Source organism: Amborella trichopoda, chromosome 6 (assembly GCF_054954075.1).
Source record: "Amborella trichopoda isolate Santa Cruz 75 chromosome 6, AtrichopodaSantaCruz75HAP2 v2.0, whole genome shotgun sequence".
NCBI classification, from domain to species: domain Eukaryota; kingdom Viridiplantae; phylum Streptophyta; class Magnoliopsida; order Amborellales; family Amborellaceae; genus Amborella; species Amborella trichopoda.
In genome coordinates, this window is record NC_142341.1 from 39,010,425 (window position 1) to 39,030,395 (window position 19,971).

Consider the following 19,971-nt stretch of genomic DNA (forward strand, 5'->3'; position numbering starts at 1 on the left):
CTCTCAAATGTAAAAATCTTTTAACTAGGCTAATGCTTGTCAATTGTACTTAAAGTGTTTGCAAAACATGCATTGGACTGTTTCTTTTATATCTTGCAATTCATGTCTTCCAATGTTAGTCACAATCTGCAGTTTCATTTGATGGAAATTTTTATTTTCTCTCATGTTTTGTGTGATTATGTTTCTAATTAATAATATTTGTTTTCAGATCAAGACGCTACCCAAAAGAGACAGATTATCACAATTTAGAGAACGTGGCTTACATAAGTTCTGTACTGATGATCACTGGGGAGGAAATTTTGGTATCTCTTGTTCTAGTTCTGGGGGAAGACGTGGTTTTGGGCCTGAACCTTCCAAAAAAGAGAAGGTATTCAATATCATAATGCTCTTACCTCCTCTTAGAACTCCTTGAAAATATGCTTATTATATTTTTGCATTTCCAAATCATCATCTTCTTCAACATTTGTGACAATTCTGCATTCCTTGTGTCCCCCTTGATCCATTTTATTAAGCTGATTTGGAGTTCATTAATCCATGATTCTAAAATATATGCCAGGGACCTTCATTCAGAATGTGGAGTTTGTATTTTTAAGTGACAAAACCATGCCTAGAGGTAGAACTTCATTGAATTGAGTGAATGATTATTGTGTATGAGTTAGAAACATAATATGCTGAGTTGATATTTTCCCTTTTCTACATAAGATTCTTGAAAGCTCCCCTAGGAAAAAATAGAGAATCTAGTCATGGAGGTTGGTGAGGCTTGGGATGTTGGTTGGTGAGACTTGGGCTGTTGACAATTAGTCATTGAAGCCTTGAGCAAAGAATCTCATACAAGTTGCATCAAGTATTTCTGATTAGAGCTCCTTCTCTTTCTTGTGGGATGATGTTTTCAATTTTCCATTGTGTATGAACTTAATTTGGCATTTATTAGTCATTTCCAATATAGAAATAAACATCATTTATGATCCATAATGTGGCAAGTAAAAAGTATATTATTTTGCTTTAATTTTATCAAGGGTGTTTATAATGAATTGTAAGAATCGTTCTTTGTTTCCTTCTCTTACTATGTTAAAGATTGAAGGCTCTGTAATGTATTACATTATATTGTATCTGGGTTGTGTGTGTGTGTGTGTGTGTGTGTGTGCGTGCATACGTGCATGCGTGTTTGTTTGTTTGTTTATCGGTCAACTATATATTTGTGCTGACATGTTTGTGACAAATATGTATTCGAAGTGTTTGTTGCATTTAAATCTGTTTTGCTTCTTTCCATATCCACAGGCCAATCGCTATAATATCTCAGGAGAAGATAGTGGCCGTACACCACAACAAAGGTAGAGAAATATATCTGATTTCTATGACTCTATATTTCCTCGTGAATTAGCCACAAATGACATATTGTTTGACTATAAGAGGATGTATGGTGGTAATGTAGTTTGTCATATGAAATTTATACATACTACAAAGCCAATTATCTCTGAGTTAGAACCTCACAAATTACAGGTTATAATTTCTTTTAATCGTTCCTTTCCTATCCTTTGAGTTATGGTAGGTGGCAGATAACAATATAAATCTTGCTTGATTTCTAGGGGCATACATCAAGGATTATCTATGGGGAGGCTCTTAAGCTTGTCTCTAAGTTCAATATATGGATTTTGTTGGTACAGATTCGTTGTTGTTTCTGATGGAGATCATTCTAGTAGGATTTTTTTTTGAACTTGCCTCTGGCTAATCCAACTGACACATTCATGAATTGTTTACAAAATAAACTCTCAAACGGGCACAGAGAGCTCACTTTGACCATTGTATAGCTCTTGTGCCGCCATGGCGTTCTCTCAATGTGTTACAAACACCTCATTTTTTAATAGATTCTCGACTGTCATGCTTATGGTTATTTAGATGATATAGTGATTACTGATGATTAGACTCATTTATCCCTTCCCACACAGAAGTTACCTTGGTTGAAGTGCATGGATATCTTACTTTCTGGGTCTTGAAGCTGCACATTCTTCTTAAAATATCGCTGCCCCTCCAAATATGTGTTTTCAGTAGCGAATCACTTATAGACCATAAAATACCTTATGTACTACAGCAAATGTAGCATCCCTACCTCCTTACTCTTTGAAATCCTACCTCTAATACTTTCACCCATCACCTCATGTTTTTAGTACATGCCATGCCTGGCGGTGACTTGAACACCTTAACCCTCAAATTATTGTTTTATGATAAATAAACCCAGGGGCATCATGACAACTTGGTTGCTGTATCCCATATGATATAACCAAAATGTAAGATCCAGGATATTTGTGAAGTTCTTCCACTGTGATCATAAAAGAGTGTCTCGTGCATGCTACCACTTATCAGTTACAACAAATCCCACTTCATGGTATTTGCATTAATTCTTCTTGCCGTACATCAAATAGTCGAATATCTGGTTTAGTTCCTTGTTCTTGGATTGGGCCCTTCTTTATTAAGATTGTTGAATATCAGATTTCTAGAGCGCCATGAGATATTCACGAAGGGCACAGAGGAAGTACAGTGGTTGGCCTCTGGAGACTGAAGGAACTGGCAGACACATGATACCATGGAGCCAACCTTGAGAGTTGCTGGCTCCATTGCTATCATTGGACCACTTTCATATCTACATATCTAGGTGTATCACAATAGAAAATTCAGTCTTTTCCGACAACTTATCTACAAAAAAAAATCGATTGTCATTCCTGGTTCGACAATTTACAGATTCTTTGATGAAGTATTTCTCTGTTTCTATACTACTTGGCATGGTATCCATCACATTATTTTGGTGGTGTGCCGATTTGTTCAAGTACCGCAAGATGACTTGTCTCGCGGCAACGCATCATATTATTTGTTATGGAAAAAAAGAATTATGGACCCCTGCAATTGCACTGATACTCTAAACTCTAAACTCTAATGACTAATGATTACACTGAGCCCATATGGATTCTGAACTAATGCATTATGAAAAGGAAAAGTAAATGGTAAATTAAGGATTTTGTCATATTGTCAACATTAACCCAAGCACATCTTTTGCTGCCCTATTTGTTATTTAACTTGTTGTTTGGTTCGTTTATGTTATTTTGCATAGATTTCCATTTGCTGCATTTTTTGTACTTTGCTATGTTTATTGGTTGGTTATTATTGTATCTATATTGTTTCTTATCAACTCTTCCTTGCTTAATAATGGACTTCATCATTTGTTCCAGAAAGTCGTCATCAGTGCAGTCTGACATGTTTAGTCGTAAGTTCCCATTGTTGTTTGCTTCCCCTTGTTGAGACATTGTTACTTTATAGTGTCATGTTTTATGTTTTATCCTCAATTCAAATAACCCTGTACCATTAACTATGTAATTATTTTTTTCCCAATGATAAGAATGGATGATGCGAGCCTGATAGTTTTGCAGATCCCTTGTTTCTTTGCTTGTCTAGATTGATTGTTTTGTTATATTTTCAAGTTTAATTTAATCTAGATAACATTCAGTGACTGCATTAAAAGGCTTGTTGCATTAAAAGGCTTGTTGCATTAAAAGGCTTTTTGCAACTAAAAGCCTTGTTGCAACTAATGGTCAAGTTCCTCTTCTCATTATCATGATCATCACAATCATCAATGTTTTGTTGCTCTTTCTAATATGTCATGGTTTTGTTTATGTAAATATGCTTCAATTGAGTTCTTGTATGCATCCATATTTACTTGTCACAATACTTGTTTTGAGCCCCTCAACTTCGGGAATGTTATAATAGTTGATAGTTTTGAGATATAAGATGAATCATGGTAATGTTTTGCCATTTTCTTTTGTTTATTTGCTCTTTGACTGTTATTATGTTGATTCTAATCGATAGCTGATTCTATTCACCCTATTGTGGGTTATCTAATATTTACATTCTTCGTCCAAAGGTTGCATGGCTTTAGGGATGTTTTGTTTCCAATCTCATCAACTATAGTATTTTATGTGAACTAGAGTTTTCTTCGCAAAGTTTTACTGGGATTTAAGCAGTAACCCTCAAAACTTAGATGTATGGTTGTCTAGTCCATATGATTGAAGGTTTTCCTCTCTAATGCCATAGGTTCAGGTCTTTTAACCAAATGTTGTTTGAGTTGCAATTAACACCAAAATTGATTGCATAGGAAAGTAAGCTGAAAGCAAGACTTCAATTTTCATAGTAATGGGTCACATCTTCCAAATGCAGAATCTCATAGGAGCAAGTCACCCCCATGATTGTAGTGTACCCATCAGTTGTTGGCCATTAGACATTTGTGAAGAGAAGAAATGGTAAAATCGTCACTCTTATGGCCTTCAGTGCTGATGGATCTGTGATGCCCACATTGTTGCCCCTAAGGCAGTTAGGTCTCGTGTCCTATGGCCACAAGCCCCATGTGATTCGGGCCTTTGAACATGTTCAACATGATTCCGATATCGTCTAATCTCTATTTTCTAACATGGCCCTAACATAGACCCAATAATTTTCTTTCATTTCCTTCTTGTTCATGAACCACATTGTTTTGATGTTTCATATTTACATCCGTAAGATTTTGTGGCGAACCCACTCATAAACAAATGAAAAAACTAGAATATTGTATCTTGTGTCTTACTGCTTCTTCTCTGACTCGCATATGTAGTTGGTGAAGTAACTTGATTTTAATGCTCGACATCGATTCTTGACTTTAGAAATCTGTCTTCCTTACTCTCCCTCCAACGGCAAAATAAACAATTGTTCTCACCAGGATTTGAAGACCCAGCAAATCCAACTTGGACTCGACTGAGTTCCTTGGGCTTTGGCAGCCTGCTGTCCCTAGAAGCCCCTCTACTTGCTCAGGGGTTTACTATTAACATAACTGCTAGGGTTACCATAGTTACTGGGGTGATTGGTCAAAAACTAAGCAAGTTTCTAACAAGCTCCCAAGTTTGTCAAGACTCGCCGAGTCCTGCCATTTTCGGATGGGGGGGAATCAAACCTCCTTTTTCCCATTTTTATCTCAACCAACCAGATATTTGGTCTGAAATTTAGGTTCTAGGTTTAATTTTGCTTGTTCCATCTATTGAATTAGTTTAGATTTGAGCTAAAAAAACATCAAATTTCTCAGATTTGTAAGATTATGATTTTCAAACTAGGGTTTGGCTATGATTTCTTCGCAACCTTAGCTTGATCTTAATTGAAAAGTGTTACCTAAGCCTATGATTTTTCAGTTTTTTATCAAATCACAGGACTTATTTCCCATAAATAACCACTCAAAATCTCATAAACACGAGATTTTGAACATCAGAACACTATTTGGTCTATTATTTTAAGAGCTTGGATCAACTAGTTCTGAACTGGAATTTCTGAGATCTAGTTTAGGAGTTCCAATTTGGGGCATTTGAGGACCCCTTGGCAAAGACTGGAGGCATGCATTTGCACTGAGTGCAAAGATTGGAGGATCGACTTTGAAGTTTGAAATTTTGGGTAAGCGAAATTGGGTTTCATTTTGTCCATTTTAAATTCATATATCTTATTTTTTCATTAATATCTGTAGAGCTAATAATATTTTAATTAATGTAGTAGTTTTATTGTATTATCTCAAAAACAATAATTAAGATTTCAAATTTTCCTCATTTTTACTTTTTACATGAGTAATGACACTATGAGACCCTTCCACACCCATGTGAGTAGGACCCCAAAGGATCACCATTAAATTTTGGCACAGATCTTTAGAAAAGTTATGACATGGGTGTGGGACTTGGGTGAATGGGTTTTCTGGAGATTTGTGTCAAAATTTAATGGTGATGCTTTGGGGTCCTACTCTCATGGGTGTGGGAGGGTCTCATAGTATCATTACTCTTTACATATATATAGAGATGATTTTTATGTCTTTATATTGTTGGGTTTGTTTTCTTTTTCTTTTTTAAATTTTTAGTTTTATGTTTTTTATGCTTTTAGGTTGCTTGGAATGTTTGGAAAGTAGTTTTTCCTCCTAAAAAAAAATTTAGCAAATGATTCTTTGATGCATAAAATGATGTTGCTATAGACGTATTAACTTAATGTTGCTAATATTTTTTTTCAACTCAATTTGCTAACTAGATATTGTTTATTGGCTCTAATAGGCTTAGATCAGTGTTCAGAAAATCGACTTGGCCAAGGTACTCGGGCTTGGCCAAGGCGAGTTACTCAGGCATGTCCGAGGAACTCGCTCGAGGCCAACTCATTTGTTTTTTCTGTTTTTTAAAGAAAATGAAGAGAAAAAATAGTTATATATAATATGAGCGCCACTTTTATCAATGAAGTAGTAGACTGACGTGCTAGTTAGTCCCCCTTGTGTAAGCGTACCTCTTTACAAGTGGTCTTGAGTTCCATTCTTGCGGGGGCTATATTCTTTTTGGAACTCCAAAAAAATGACATCTTTAAAAGTGGTGTTCCTATCATATAAAAAAAGTCACAAACATTAAAAAAGTTGTGTACTTTAGTGGGATTTCGAATCCCGACTGCGTTCAAATTTATGTGTTAGGACTAGCCGGGAAGCCTTTTGAGCACATCTGACTTAAATTTGAGGTATTAATATAATGAAACTTTAAAGACATGTTATACAACCTACTCGCCCAAAACTTGCCTTGCCCATAGGCCGAGGCCGAGTTACTCGGCCAAGTCCGAGTGGCCTAGGCCAACTCTCAGAACATTGGCTTAGATTGTTTCCAAAGTACCATTTCCTCTTGAAAACCTTAGTAATTTAGTGTTTTATCATAATTTGATCTATATAAAAAATATTTTGGTTGGGTTTTATGCCTTTAGCATGCCTGGTTTTGTAGGCTTATGACATGTAATGCAGAGAGGGGTAGGGGTGGCAATCAGATCAGATCAACTCTTCTCCTGATTGGTCGACTAGACCCTTGCCTGGGTCATCCTGGAAGTCTTGTTCATATTTCTTCTTGCTAAGGGAGAATAATAAAATCTCATCAATGGAGTAGTGCTTCCTACTCTAGAATCATATGCAGTTTAAAGTGGGCTGTCTTGATTACTCTGTGTGATTTTATGCATGTGTTGCAATGGTTTCTGAGAGTCCCAATTAATCCTTCATTGTAAATTCCCAATTTCTCCGTCATTGTAAAAGGTGATATTAAAAATATTTTTGTTGCAGCTTCATGCAATTTTAGTACGTTTTGTGCTTAGTGTTTATGTCTGATCTATTTCATGTGATTCTTGATAAAGTTGATTTGTTAAATTTTAATTTTAATTTTCAATTGCTATCTGTAATTTGTCGTAAAATGATCTAGATTGACAACTACTGATCATTAGAATATGCAGAGGCACCTAAAATAGTTAGTGGCTTGGATGGAAATCCTAGCAAGGTTGTGGTAGGCCGCGATTTTGAAGAGAAGTTGGAAGCAGTTCGAAGGTACAGATGTTTTTGGTCATCTATATGCTTGCAATATTGGATACACACATCGCATAGATTTTTACTACGTACATATGGTTGAAAACTGAAGAAAGTGATATGATTTCTTAAATAAATTTACTTCTGTGTTAAACTTCTTTAGGTTTTGAGCTTTGTCATTTTCCATTTATTTCATTGTTGTTCACATTGCTCCTACAACTTGATGCTTCTATCATGATGGAAAAGTATACAATCATCATCATTATACCCTTTTCCCAATTAATTAGGTTAGGCTACACAAATCCTAGTTTGCCATTCTGCTCTATTAAAGGCCATACCCTCAGTGAGGCTAAGCCCTCATATCTTTTCATACTACTTCCAACCACATCCTTTTGGGCCCTCTCCTTGCCCTTTTCAGCCCTTCCACTTGACCTAACTCGTACCTCCTAACAGATGTTGTACTCGGTTGGCGCCACACATGGCCAACCCGCTTAAGTTTACTCTCTCTCATCTTATCTCCTATTAGTGCCATATCTAAATTCTCCCGAATGTATTCATTTTGAATTTTATCCCTTCTTGTTTTGTCACCAGTGATTTAAAAATTGGCGAGTTGCAATGGACTCGCCCGAGTCGGCATGGGAATCGGTTACCCCATGCCGATTCCAGTGTAAAACCGGGAACCGGCCGGTTCTAGAACGAACCAGCTAGTTCTGCACAGTGAACCGCTTGTATGACATCATACACGGGTGAAAGTCGCCTGTATGACATCACATAACGAGTCACAGTGAGTCAACACGTGGCAAAATACCGATATTCCTTAAGTTCACACATGGACGATTAACATCACCCACCGGCCGCGTGTGGATGGCAACCTCGGGCACAGCGCACAAACGTTTATGAACTTACAAAGCAATTTATAGAAGCGAAAGTAAAGCTTGCTGTTGGATGTGGTATAATTCCCACGGTGCGTTAAATTACGATGAATTTTGGATAAGTACTATTAATGTAGATAACAATTGCACTCGCGCTGATGTGGCGGAGTGGTTATCACTTTGTTGGTAGAGCCTTCACGTCTCAAGTTCGATTCCGCGTTGGACCCATTTTATTTTATTTTATTTTTGTTGACAATAAAAATAAGCAGAAAGTAATTTTTTTTTTTTTTAAAAAAAATTATTTTCTTTGAAATCTCTCTCTTTCTATTAACAATTTTTTTTACTAAATTTATTGTATAAATCTAAAACATTATTTTTTTTTAAAGAAATTTATTCCATTTGAAATCTCTATCTTTCTATTAAAAATCTCTTCTACTAAATTTATTCTAGAAATCTAAAAAATTTAAATTTTGAAAAATGCATTCTAATAATTTCTAACCAAATTTTTATTTTGTTTATTAATTTTTTCATTATAAATCATATATTTTATTATCTTTCTTACAGTTCTCAATAATACATTTTAAATTAGACCGTATTGCAAAATATTTTAGATTTGTTATTATTTGTATAATAAAATAATTATAAAACTTAAACAAACAATTTTAATTTCAGCATATAACATTATAGTTAGTTAGGTTGTAATAAATTTGGATTATAGTTAGTTAGTTTGTAATAATTTGGGTATTTTTAGGGGATTAGGGCTTTCCACCAATTTGAGATTTTGATGGTCATTTTTTGTCGATTAAATCTACTCTTTATAGTAGTCCATGTATGATTATATATTTTATCCCTGATAATTGTATGATTTTTCTTAGGTGTGATGTAAATTTAATGGTTAACATAAGTTTATACAGATAAAAAACATATCAATATTCACAAATTGATGAAAAAAGTGAAAGTTAACAATGGAGTACCCTCATTTTTTAGATTCCTAAAAGACAACATTTATAATTAATTTTAATAATTTTTTTTGATTTTTTTAGAGCTTAATCCGATAGTGTCGGCTGATTCCCGATCCGGATCGTCGATTCACAGATTCGGATGGTTTTGAAGTGCCCGATCCGGGGCACCGATCCGTTTTTTAAATCACTACTTGCCACTGATCCATCTCAAAATCCTCATCTCTGCTACACTCATTTTGTGGGTATATTGTTTTTTGCCTACCCAATATTCTACACCATAGAGCAAATCTGGTCTCATAGCTGTCCTATAAAACTTGCCCTTCAGATTCATTAGTATGCGGCGATCACATAAAATTTCAGTTGCACATTTCCACTTCGTCCACCCGGCTCTAATTCTGTGTGCGACATCTTCCTCAATCTCTCTATTTTCTTGGATTGTGAACTCAAGATATCGAAAGTGCAGTCTTTTTTTGTACTTCATGACTGTCAATCTTAGCTACTTCCTTGTCTCTACTTCTATTATTACTAAACTTGCATTGCATATACTTTGTCTTAGACTGGCTAATTTTAAAACTCTTGAATTCTAGAGCAGCCCGCAAAAGTTCTAACTTTGTGTTGATGCCGTTTTGGGTCTCATCGATCAAAACTATGTCATCTGCTAACAACATGTACCACAGTACCTCATCTTGTAGCTTTTGTAGTCTCTTTCTATTTCAAACCCTTAGGGAAATTTTCCACTTATAAAGCCATAGAGAAACTTGTCTCTAGGCAATGTGGGACCATAGTTGCGTGAACCTTGGGGTTAAGGCCACGGTTCCACCTTAGCAACTCGATCCCATGGTTCCTCTGAGGGATCTTAGAGGGAGTTGAGTTTAAAGAAATAGGGATCTCGCTCCTTATAAAATGGGATCTTGGTCTATGTATTTGCAGGATCCCTCCAAGGAGAATCTCCTTGGTATTATATATTTATTTCTTTAAAATATGTTAAACTATGATGCATATCACATGGTGATATACTAGAATTATGGTTTTTCTAACTATACATTAATATCATAGTAAGCCAATTTATGATATTATTAAACTGTGTTATTGTAGTAAATTGGAGTACTATAACTACGACATTGGTAATAAGCTAAGGGATATGATAAGGGATTGAGCAAGCATTAGCTCGGTCCTAATTTTATCATATACTACTAATTGAACTCATTTTATGTATAGTGGAGCATAGATCCCTCCAAGTCAAAACCTTGATCCCAGTGACATGGGATATCTTAGGATCTAGCTCCTTAACATGTTGAATGTATGGTCACCGATCCTAACCTTAGGGAGCATCCACCCTCTACGGGTTCGGCATTCCCCTCCAGAATCCCCTTTCGTCTCCAACAATTGTGTGTGGGACTAAAACTTTCATATGAGCTATACGTTTCCTTAATTTTGAAAATTGCCCCAACAAAATGAAAAATTTCAATGTTTGTTTGAAACATCCTTTACCAATACTAACAGGATTTCTATTTTCATTGATAATCTTCTGCTGCTCTTATTTTTCACTTACATGATTTTCTGAAGTATTATTCTATAGAATAGGTCCTCTGCTAAACCTACCTCTTACTTTGGGACTAATAGAACTTTGAATTGCAATTCCACCTGCCCTTGGCAACTTCCCCTTCATCCAATATAGACTGACTGACTGGTAGACCTATGAATTGTGATTCCACCTATCCTCGGCAGCTTCCCCCTCATCTTTCAACAATTATGGTTGGATGAAGTAGTTGTAGTTGGGACTAATACAGTAATGAGGTACGAATTTGCATTGAAAGCTTGTAGACTTCTATGTGCTAATGGTCGTCCCTTCTTGGTACAAGTTTTAAAATTTTCAAAGATCTTGGGCAGGGTCATGTGGTAGGGAATTCCTGCACATGTGATTCTTTGTTTTCTTCTAATAGGTGTTTATTTATCATTTTCCTTTTCTCACTCTTAGTAGTTGTCCATGACCACCAAATTGATGCATGATCCTTAAACCTAATAGCCAGAAAATTCACTTTTTTATCTTTACGAGGTCCATCAGAAAATGCTGTTTTACACTGCTCTTACAATTAAAAATAAAAAGTTTGATGTTTAAGGTATCTATGGAACTCTTCCCTTATCCCATGGTCTTGACCGCACTCTAGGACTCGAATCAGCCCAATCTTCGAGCCTTTCTACTCCCTAGGACTGAATCATATCCATCATTCGATCCTCATGATGATAATCTTTTTGGTGCATCCCATGTTTCTTCAAACAATTCTAACCTTCTCTTAAGCTTCTTAAGTCTTTTCTTTCATATGGGAGATTCCTTTACGAGCTCCTTGAGCATGGTATCTCCTTTCCACCGTGATTTCTACGCAATTGATGTCGGGTATAAATGCAACCAAGGTTGTGAGAACGAGAAATGCTAGAAATCCACAATAAAACACTAAGGGGCTGTTTGGGTACATGTATCTCTATTACGTGAAAATTTGCTATTTTTAGTGTTTGGGTACACATATAGATGGCAGGAAATGAAAACATAGTACTCAAGATTTCCCCCAAAATCGTGAAACCCATTTCGCGCTTGGAGGGCTGGGACATCTATTAACGGGCTTGACGGTAATTTAAGCCGTAGTCCTGCCATAAAATATTAAATCGACCTATTTGCTTTGACGTCCATTTAAAAATCCCTCTCTCTCTCTCTTGTATGCAGTTCCCTTCCCAACCGTTTCTCTCTCTTCCTTGGTAAGCCCTTCGCCTTCTCTCTCTCTTCAAGCCATCTCTCTTTGTAACTCACCTCCTCTCTCTCTCTCTCTCACCGTCGTTAAAAGTAGCGCTCTCTCTAGGTACAACAGTATCAAAAGTCCTTTCTCCTTGAGCCCCAAGTGTTAAGCCCTCCCCCCCTCTCTAAGCCCTCTTTCTCTCTCTCCCACAGGATTACGTTATTGTAGTTGCTTTCTCTTCTTCCTTATGTAGTTCCTCTCTTGCTTGCCTTAGCACAAGAGCTAGACGGAATGGGTATTACCTTTATCCTATAGGCTCTTAACATAGCCCAACTCCCCGTGGTGCCCTACTTCCCTAAAAAGTAGTAGGAGAGAGAGTCTACTCTAAGCCCTTGGCTTGTCGCATTGATCTCTCGAAGAATTGACTCATTCAACGACTATCCGTCTTTCCGTCCGTTCCTGTCCATTGCTCAAATCGGTCGTGAGAATCACGTAAAAGCAAAGCGTGCATCTGGGGGAGATGAAGGATTTGAAGGCTAGGGATCAGGTGGTGGCGGGAAGTTTAATAAGAGCAGGTCCATTAATGGCAATTAAAGTGAGGAAAAAGGCAACCGATGGTTTAATGAGAGCAGAGCCATTAGTGGCTATCAAAGTTAGGAGAAAGGCAAGAGATTCGATGGTTTGCGAAGGCATTGGCTCGTTATCAAAGAGAATTTACTAGGGGGAGTTTCTCATAGCTCCATCAATGGCGGGTTAATGCAAGAAACCGAAGCTCCATTGAATTGCAGAAGCCTAAACCAGAGAAAAAAATACCCAAACTTGGCTGTAACTTCTTATGGGTAATGACAAAAACCTGGAAATTGGACATTGCAGAAGCTCAGGCCATGGAAGTCCCACCATTTTCTCTGCATTTTTTGATCTATGGTGAGAACCAGAAGAATTGAGGTCTGACAAGATTAAACCCAGAGCAGATGATCTATTTTCTATGCAGTTTCCTTCATTAGTTAAAACCTATAAGATGTGAGAAGTTTCACAAGCAGCCATTAAAGACTTCTTTCTCCAAAGATTTTCAATTGAAGAGGTTACAGAGCTCAAAGCCATGAAAAACCCCTCTTTTCTCCTCAAAGTTTCTGAAGAGAGAAACACATTGCAAAGAGAGAGGGTATGAGAGATTTTTAAACAAAATACTTCTATCATGACATAGATTAAGATTTTTTAAGTAAAAATATTTATATCATGACGTAAGTATTTTACCTATAGTTTCAAATGACATTTTATCCTAAAAAAAAGTAAAATATTATGATCTGTACACAAAAACATCGCATTACTATAAGTAAAATTTATGCAATTTTTCCAAGCCAAAATGAGTATAATGCATTTCCAGATTTCTCCATGACATAGCCAAACAGTAGCAATATATTTCTCAGGTTGTATGCAGATGCTACCCAAACAGCAAAAACTCATTTTCAGATAATGTATTTCACCAATAATATGTCATGCCAGTAATGTACCTCACAAACACTATATTTTCAGGTACCCAAACGACTCTTAAAAACCTTAACTATGATTCGCAGGAGTTAATTCTGGCGATAAAGAAATTTCTTAGTGTGGAACTCCTAATTAATTCTTATTATAGGTTTACAGAAGTGTTTCGACAGAAATATCTGAACTCTTTTAAGCACAATCATTCATATTTTCTAATCCATCTTGTGCATGTAAACTACCCCATTTCACTTAGTAAATCAAGAATAATAGCAAACTACTTAAATGTTTAATTGATATTTTTGAGTACTTGGCTGGCAAAATCAGAATTCATTGATCTTTTGTTAATAAGAACACATTTTATTTGTACCTAGCTTGTACTCTGTGTGTTTGTGTGTGTGCATGTGTATGTGTGTGTGTCGATTGGAGATTGAAGCCTTACATCAAAAGTAGAGGTAAATACCAATAAACTACAAAAGCACAATTCCGATGGTAGAGAGCGAGAGAGGGAGGGGGTTCTATCATACAAGAAAGTAATATTCACTCATTCCAAGGGGCAACATAAACAAAGCTCAGTATGAAAGCAAAAGGCTATAAGCTAGAAACATAAAATGAGAATCGTCAAAGGCATAGGGCAAAAAGAACAAAAGGAGAAGCCAATCCATATTCACTGCTCAAAATAAGAAAACACAAAAGTCCAATAGAGGAGCATGTGTGTGTGCGCATGCATGCTTCTTTTCGTAAAAGAAAGCAAAAAGTCAATCACATTAATGGACAACAAGCAAAATCTACAAACAAAGCTCAGTACGAAAGTATAGAAGTTATAAGTTAAAATATTACTAAGTGATATGGATTCATATTTAACACAACATCCTCAAACATCCAACAATGTTTCTTCTTCTATTGCAATAATTGGCCCACACTAGTTGCAATTAAGCAACCCACATAATAGAGCCAATATTTCTTCAAGTAATGTTTAAAAACACGATCTTGGGCTGCTACCTGTTAAGGTCCAGAGCCTTGGTCCGACTTGTGGGAGTCCCCAGTTGAACAGGTGATTTAAATGAGGAATTTAGGGTTAGGAGGGAGACATGGGCTGAGTCTTGAGGTTTTGTTTCCAGACTTGCTTGGGCGCCTACCCAAGCTGACTTAGGCTAGCTCTGAGTTGAGTCGTCTACTCCTAGGATGTAAGCCCATTTATGAGTGTGGCCCTTCAAGAGGGTGGCCATTAAGCTTTCACAAAATCTTGGGAAATCTATTGAGGAGCCTCGCAGGAGACAAGCCGTCATAGTAGGATTAGATTTCACCACGAGCTGAACTTAATAACACCATAAATTGATCCACAGGAAAGTTGCTTTTGAGATTTTGCATGGACAACAGCCGAACAAGGTGCTGGATTTGGTACCTCTTCCTAGGAAAGAGATCTACCGATGACACAAAACATTATCTGAGTATGTTCATGAGGTTCATTGGCAGGTACGCGAAAAGCTCAACGAAAGTTGTATCTTAGGTGAGAGTGCTTTTGTGGTGGTGCTTTCATGTGCTCGAGTACAAAAAAATTGGCCCTTGCCATGTGCTTCAAAAGATTGGTTACAATTCATATAATACTGAGCTTCCAGAGGGGTGAGAGATTCTCTCCGAAGGTTCTTGGTATTCTGACCAATACTTGGCATTGAAGTTCGTATAGTCAGTACTTGGTTCAATGGAAAGGCGTGCTTGAGTCAGAAAATTCATGGATTATAGAGGCATTAAAGAAGTTTATGAACTCGATGGTGCGGGTTCTCTCTAACCAGGGGAGACTAATGTAGGCCAGCTACATGCAACAAATTTCAAGGACGAGGTTCCGGCCTTTAGAGACATTTTCAGCCATGTTTGTGGGGTGAAACCAGCAAAGCAGATTATAGTGTCACAAGGCTTACACTTTTGTTTCTGAAATGGGGTCATAATAATGATTTTGACATCGAAGCAAAAAGTTATGCCTATGCGAAGTCAGGGTATCTCTTTAGGGTTTTTTCTAAGATGATTTTTGTCTTTCCATATTTCAAAGCGCAAAAGTATCAAATTTTGCCTCAATTCTAATTGGGAGTTATAATTACATTAGAATTAGAATTAGGATTAGGGCGACTAAATAAAGTCTTTAAAAAAGGGTTGTATTAGAGGTTTTCCTTGGAGTTGTATATTATTTAAGAACATAGTTTTGATTGTTTGAGCGAATTCGAGCCAATGAAGCTAGGCTCATCAGATTCCCTTTTGATTTTTGAATTATGTATCTATTATTCTTCTTTGTATTCAATTTGAATCTCTCTCTCTCTCTCTCACTCTTCCTGTTCCCCAAAAAAAAAAAAAGATTTTCTAATTTTTTTTTTTGTCCTGTGTTGGTAATATGGATTCATGTCTCTTTTTGTTCTTTTGCCTTATACCTTTGACACTTCTCCTTTTGTTATTTTTGGCCTATAACCTTCATTCATATGAACTTTGTTTGTGGATTTTGTATGTTGCCCATGATTTCATTGAATATAGAATTTCGTCCATTTCATCCTCTCAACCATTGCACTTATGCCTTAGTAATTAATTGGGATTCAATGGTTCCAAACAGACACCACACACACATCGAGTGCAAGCTAGGTGCAAATCAAGTGTATCCCTACTAGGAAAGGTCAATGAAGTTTAATTTTATCAACTAAACATTAGAAAATATCAACTCTATAAAAATTTTGAAATTCAAGTAAACAATTGAACAAACACAAGAACACCTATTAGACTAATATGTAATTAAAAAATATGGATTGCCAGCAAGGCCTTTATATTGATTTGCAAATGTCTGATGATTCAAAATCTTGTTTTATTGCACTGGCCCTTTCTTTCCATTGCACAAAGGATAGAAGTTCCTTCTTTACATTGCAAGAAGCATGGAAGTAATTGAACTTCATCAATGATATAGTGTAACACCATGTACATATTGTTATTGCTATATTTGTTGGACAAACGTCTGTCAACCCTATTCCTCTACCTATTGGGCAACAATAAACTTTTGAGAGATTTTGAGTGATTAGATACTTTTTCTCCTTTTTTGCTACTATTGAGGACAGCTTCTATCTTTTCATGAATAGCTATTAATGCATGAAGATCACACTATATGGTCATGCATTGACAAATATTTACTGGTTATGTTTATCTTTGTCAATTTTTTCTTGTTGATGCTGTATTCGTTCAATTTCCAATTGCACTTGTCTTTACTGCAGCTTTTATCGGAAAGATCAATGCTTCTCATATGTCATTTATTCATTACTAGTCTATAGTGTGTCATCTCAAGATTGCATGACTACAAACTTTTCTAAGGTCTGCACTTGAGAAAGTGAAGGAGGAGGAAGAAAAACAGTATCGAGCAATAGACTATGATGGCCCAGTTGAGTCAGAGAAAACAACAATTGGGCTCGGTACGAAGGTATGATGCCAACCAACATGATGATCTACATATTTGTTTGTGTTGATATATTGATACTTGCATTCTTAAAAGGATAACACACTCACATGAATATTTGGAATTTGAAAAGGTGGGAGTTGGAGTTGCTGTTTTGGCTTTTGGGCTGGTTTTTGCGTTGGGCGACTTTTTTCCTTCTGTAAGGTAAGGGTACAGCCTATCTGTTCTTTATTTAGCATCTAATCAAGGAAATGTAGTTATTTTTGTGTTTATACCAACAGGTATGAGTATGATTATTTCAGAACTCCATAGCATATGGATGGACAAAGGCCATGCTATTATTGATCTTATGTTATGAAGATTCTCAAACTTTATGGAATGAGTCAAAATAAAATTTATTTGGGTTAAATGCCAACAATATTCTAAAATTGAGCATGTTTTGGAATTAAATCCTTCATTCTCAAAACTGAAGGATCTAATCCCAAAATTTTGTTTTGCAGCTACTATTTATAAACATTTGTGATATAGTAACAAAACATCCAATAATGTACTTGAAATTGCATGAACATGTTTCTTCAAATACTCAGTATTTGATGATTGGGATCTCTGGAAATTTTGGGTTACCCAAAATGATAGACTGCACAGCCTTTGAAAATGCTATTTATTTATAATCAACATTTGTTAATGAAAAGTGCGCTCAGAAACACTAAAAGAGCATATTTTTGATATCTTGGGTCAATAATCCAAGGAAATGGAGAGATTGAGGAAGATGTTGCACAAAATTAGAGCTGGGTGGGCAAAGTAAAGATGTGAAACCAGAGTTTTATGTGATCACTATATACCAATGAAGCAGAAGGGCAAGTTCTACAGGACAACTGTTAGACCATATTTGCTTTATGGGGTAGAATGTGTACCCATAGGATGGAGTTTATTTCAGATAAGGATGTTGAGATAGATAAGTGGCAAGACAAGAAGGGATAAAATTTGAAATGAATGCATTCGGGATAACTTAGGTGTGGCTCCATGAATGGTGTGGCTATGAGGAATTCAAGGTATCAAATTTTAAAAATTTCTTTTTACTTTTATTTCAAATACCTGAATTTCACTTACATGAGCCACAATATGTTGTTGTGAAGTTAAAATAATGCCCTAAATGCAACCTAGGATCTTTATTTTCACTGCCTAGAGAAATATAAATTATCTGAGAACTTTAAGCTAACTTCCACCATAATTTTTAGCACAAAATAAGTTCCTGAAAATTCACAGAAAATGAGAAATAATACTGAAAATTAATTAAAACTACTGGGATGACTTACTAGAAGATGTTGAAGTTATCCTACTAGGACTTAGTACACCTTACATCCGACTCCCTGACCAATGATGCACTTTTACTCCTAATGATGTTGCTGGAAATTATGAGATGGGGAAGCTTTATAAACAATACTCCTTTATCTAGGGTTTTAGAGATCTTAAAAATAAACTAGGGTTACAAACCCTATAAGAAAAAACTAGGGGAGAATTTGTGAGTTGATTTCTCTAGGCTGGGCTTCTCTTTTCTTTCTTCAAAATACAACAAAGCTTCTCTTCTAGGGTTTCATATTGTCCCACCCCCCTTTTCTTTTCTTTGGGTGGCATGCTACAAAATAAGAGGAGAGACAGAGAGTGGTGTGAAGGAAAGAGAAGAGAGAGAATGACATGAAAGAAAGAGAAGACTTGGGGTGTGTGTGAGAGAGAGAGAGAGGGGATTTAGTTGGGTGTTTGAAAGATGTTCAAACTAGATATTTAAATAGAAGAAAATCCATATCCTAATTGGAATAAAATCTCCTTAGCATGTCTAATCTAATTTCTAGCTAGACCTTTTAAAATGATTAGAAAATCTGTGAGGTACGAGAAATTTTATCAGTGCCACCCATCCCAAAAATCAATCATGATTTTGAGTGGAAAGATAGGAATCTTGGCCCCCTTCGACTTTGACCCAAGTCCAACTCCTAGTTAAAATTGAAATATAATCAATTTATATCATAGATATCCCATAAGGATAGGAAACCAAATCTAATTTGCACTAGATTTCCTATCTTAACTTTTTTTACAATTTGAACCATATCAAATATTTAATTGAAGTGGGGTGTGCCCCCCTTTTCCTATAACGGTGGCGTGCCCACTTTTTTCCATAAAAAGTGGCGTGCCCCCCTATTGCTTGAGAAGTGGCGTAAGGGCTATTTATACCTCAAAAAAGTGCGTGCCACCTTTAATGCTAAAAAGGTGGTGTGCCATTAAAATTTTTTTGAACAAATCGTTTTTTTAAAAAGTGGGGTGTGCCCCCTTTCTTCCTGAAAAAAGTGGCGTGCCCCCTTTATGCTTAGAAATTGGCGTGCCACCCTTGGAGCTCATGTGGGCCCCACATGGGTGGCACACACATGTGGGGGCTAGATCCTTGGTCCCTACATGTGCTATATAGCAAGTTCTGAAAACTATTTCATAAATACCCTTTTAATGAAAAATTACAGCAGAAATAATATTTTAAAATTTTGAAAAAATATTTAGAAATCATATAAACATTTCTAAATACCAAAATACAATATACTAGGAGTAGATTGGTTTCAATGGGTCAGAATTAGCAACAACAAGGGCACTCCACTCGCCTTAGAAACCATGATCCAGTGTTGTTTTCTTATCCAACCCAACAAAGACTTATGACCTACAGTTTTAAAGTAGGGGCTCATGATTGACTTGTTAAAGTTAGATAATAAACTGTGGGACCATGATCTTGGAATGGGGATTTTAGTTTCTCCCTTTAAGAGAAAGTCTAGTACTTGTCACCACAATGCAAAAGTGGTTCTCTCTATGCATATGTACACGTGTCCCTTTAAAGAGCTGCTTCCCAGTAATGCGGCTGTCATGTTCGAAAGTTTTTTGAAGCTTTGGTCCTTGCTCTCATTGGCCTACAACCACACACAAGAGACCATACAGTTATCTTGGTCTACAAACATCATCCATAGGCATCTCTCCAATCTCAACAAGGGATGACCCAATGCAAATCTTTTTCCGTAGGTCCAGGTGTAAGGGTTTTGGAAATGACCAGAGCCATAAACCGCCCAACCCGTGGTCAATCAATACACACTCTCAATAAAGTGCATATTCCACT

At 36.4% G+C, this 19,971-nt stretch overlaps 1 protein-coding gene across 22 annotated transcripts in view; it reads left to right on the top strand.

Moving 5' to 3' along the window:
• The window catches only part of LOC18437189 (Tetratricopeptide repeat (TPR)-like superfamily protein), a 38,461-nt gene that overhangs the window by 1,295 nt on the left and 17,195 nt on the right, over positions 1-19,971 (top strand). For 6 of the 22 annotated variants that reach the window (XR_016058447.1, XR_016058446.1, XR_016058440.1 and 3 more), the window contains exons 2-7: positions 209-367; positions 1,279-1,331; positions 3,222-3,256; positions 7,282-7,381; positions 16,745-16,850; positions 16,960-17,030. Coding sequence is in view for 7 of the 22 variants with exons in the window: in XM_088870634.1 (XP_088726760.1) it covers positions 209-367; positions 1,279-1,331; positions 3,222-3,256; positions 7,282-7,381; positions 16,745-16,850; positions 16,960-17,030 (524 nt within the window). In the remaining 15 variants the exon portion in view is untranslated. Of the gene's footprint in view, positions 1-208; positions 368-1,278; positions 1,332-3,221; positions 3,257-7,281; positions 7,382-16,647; positions 16,851-16,959; positions 17,031-19,971 lie in introns of all 22 variants that reach the window. The other 16 variants (XR_016058448.1, XR_016058441.1, XR_016058449.1 and 13 more) reach the window with 6 other exon arrangements.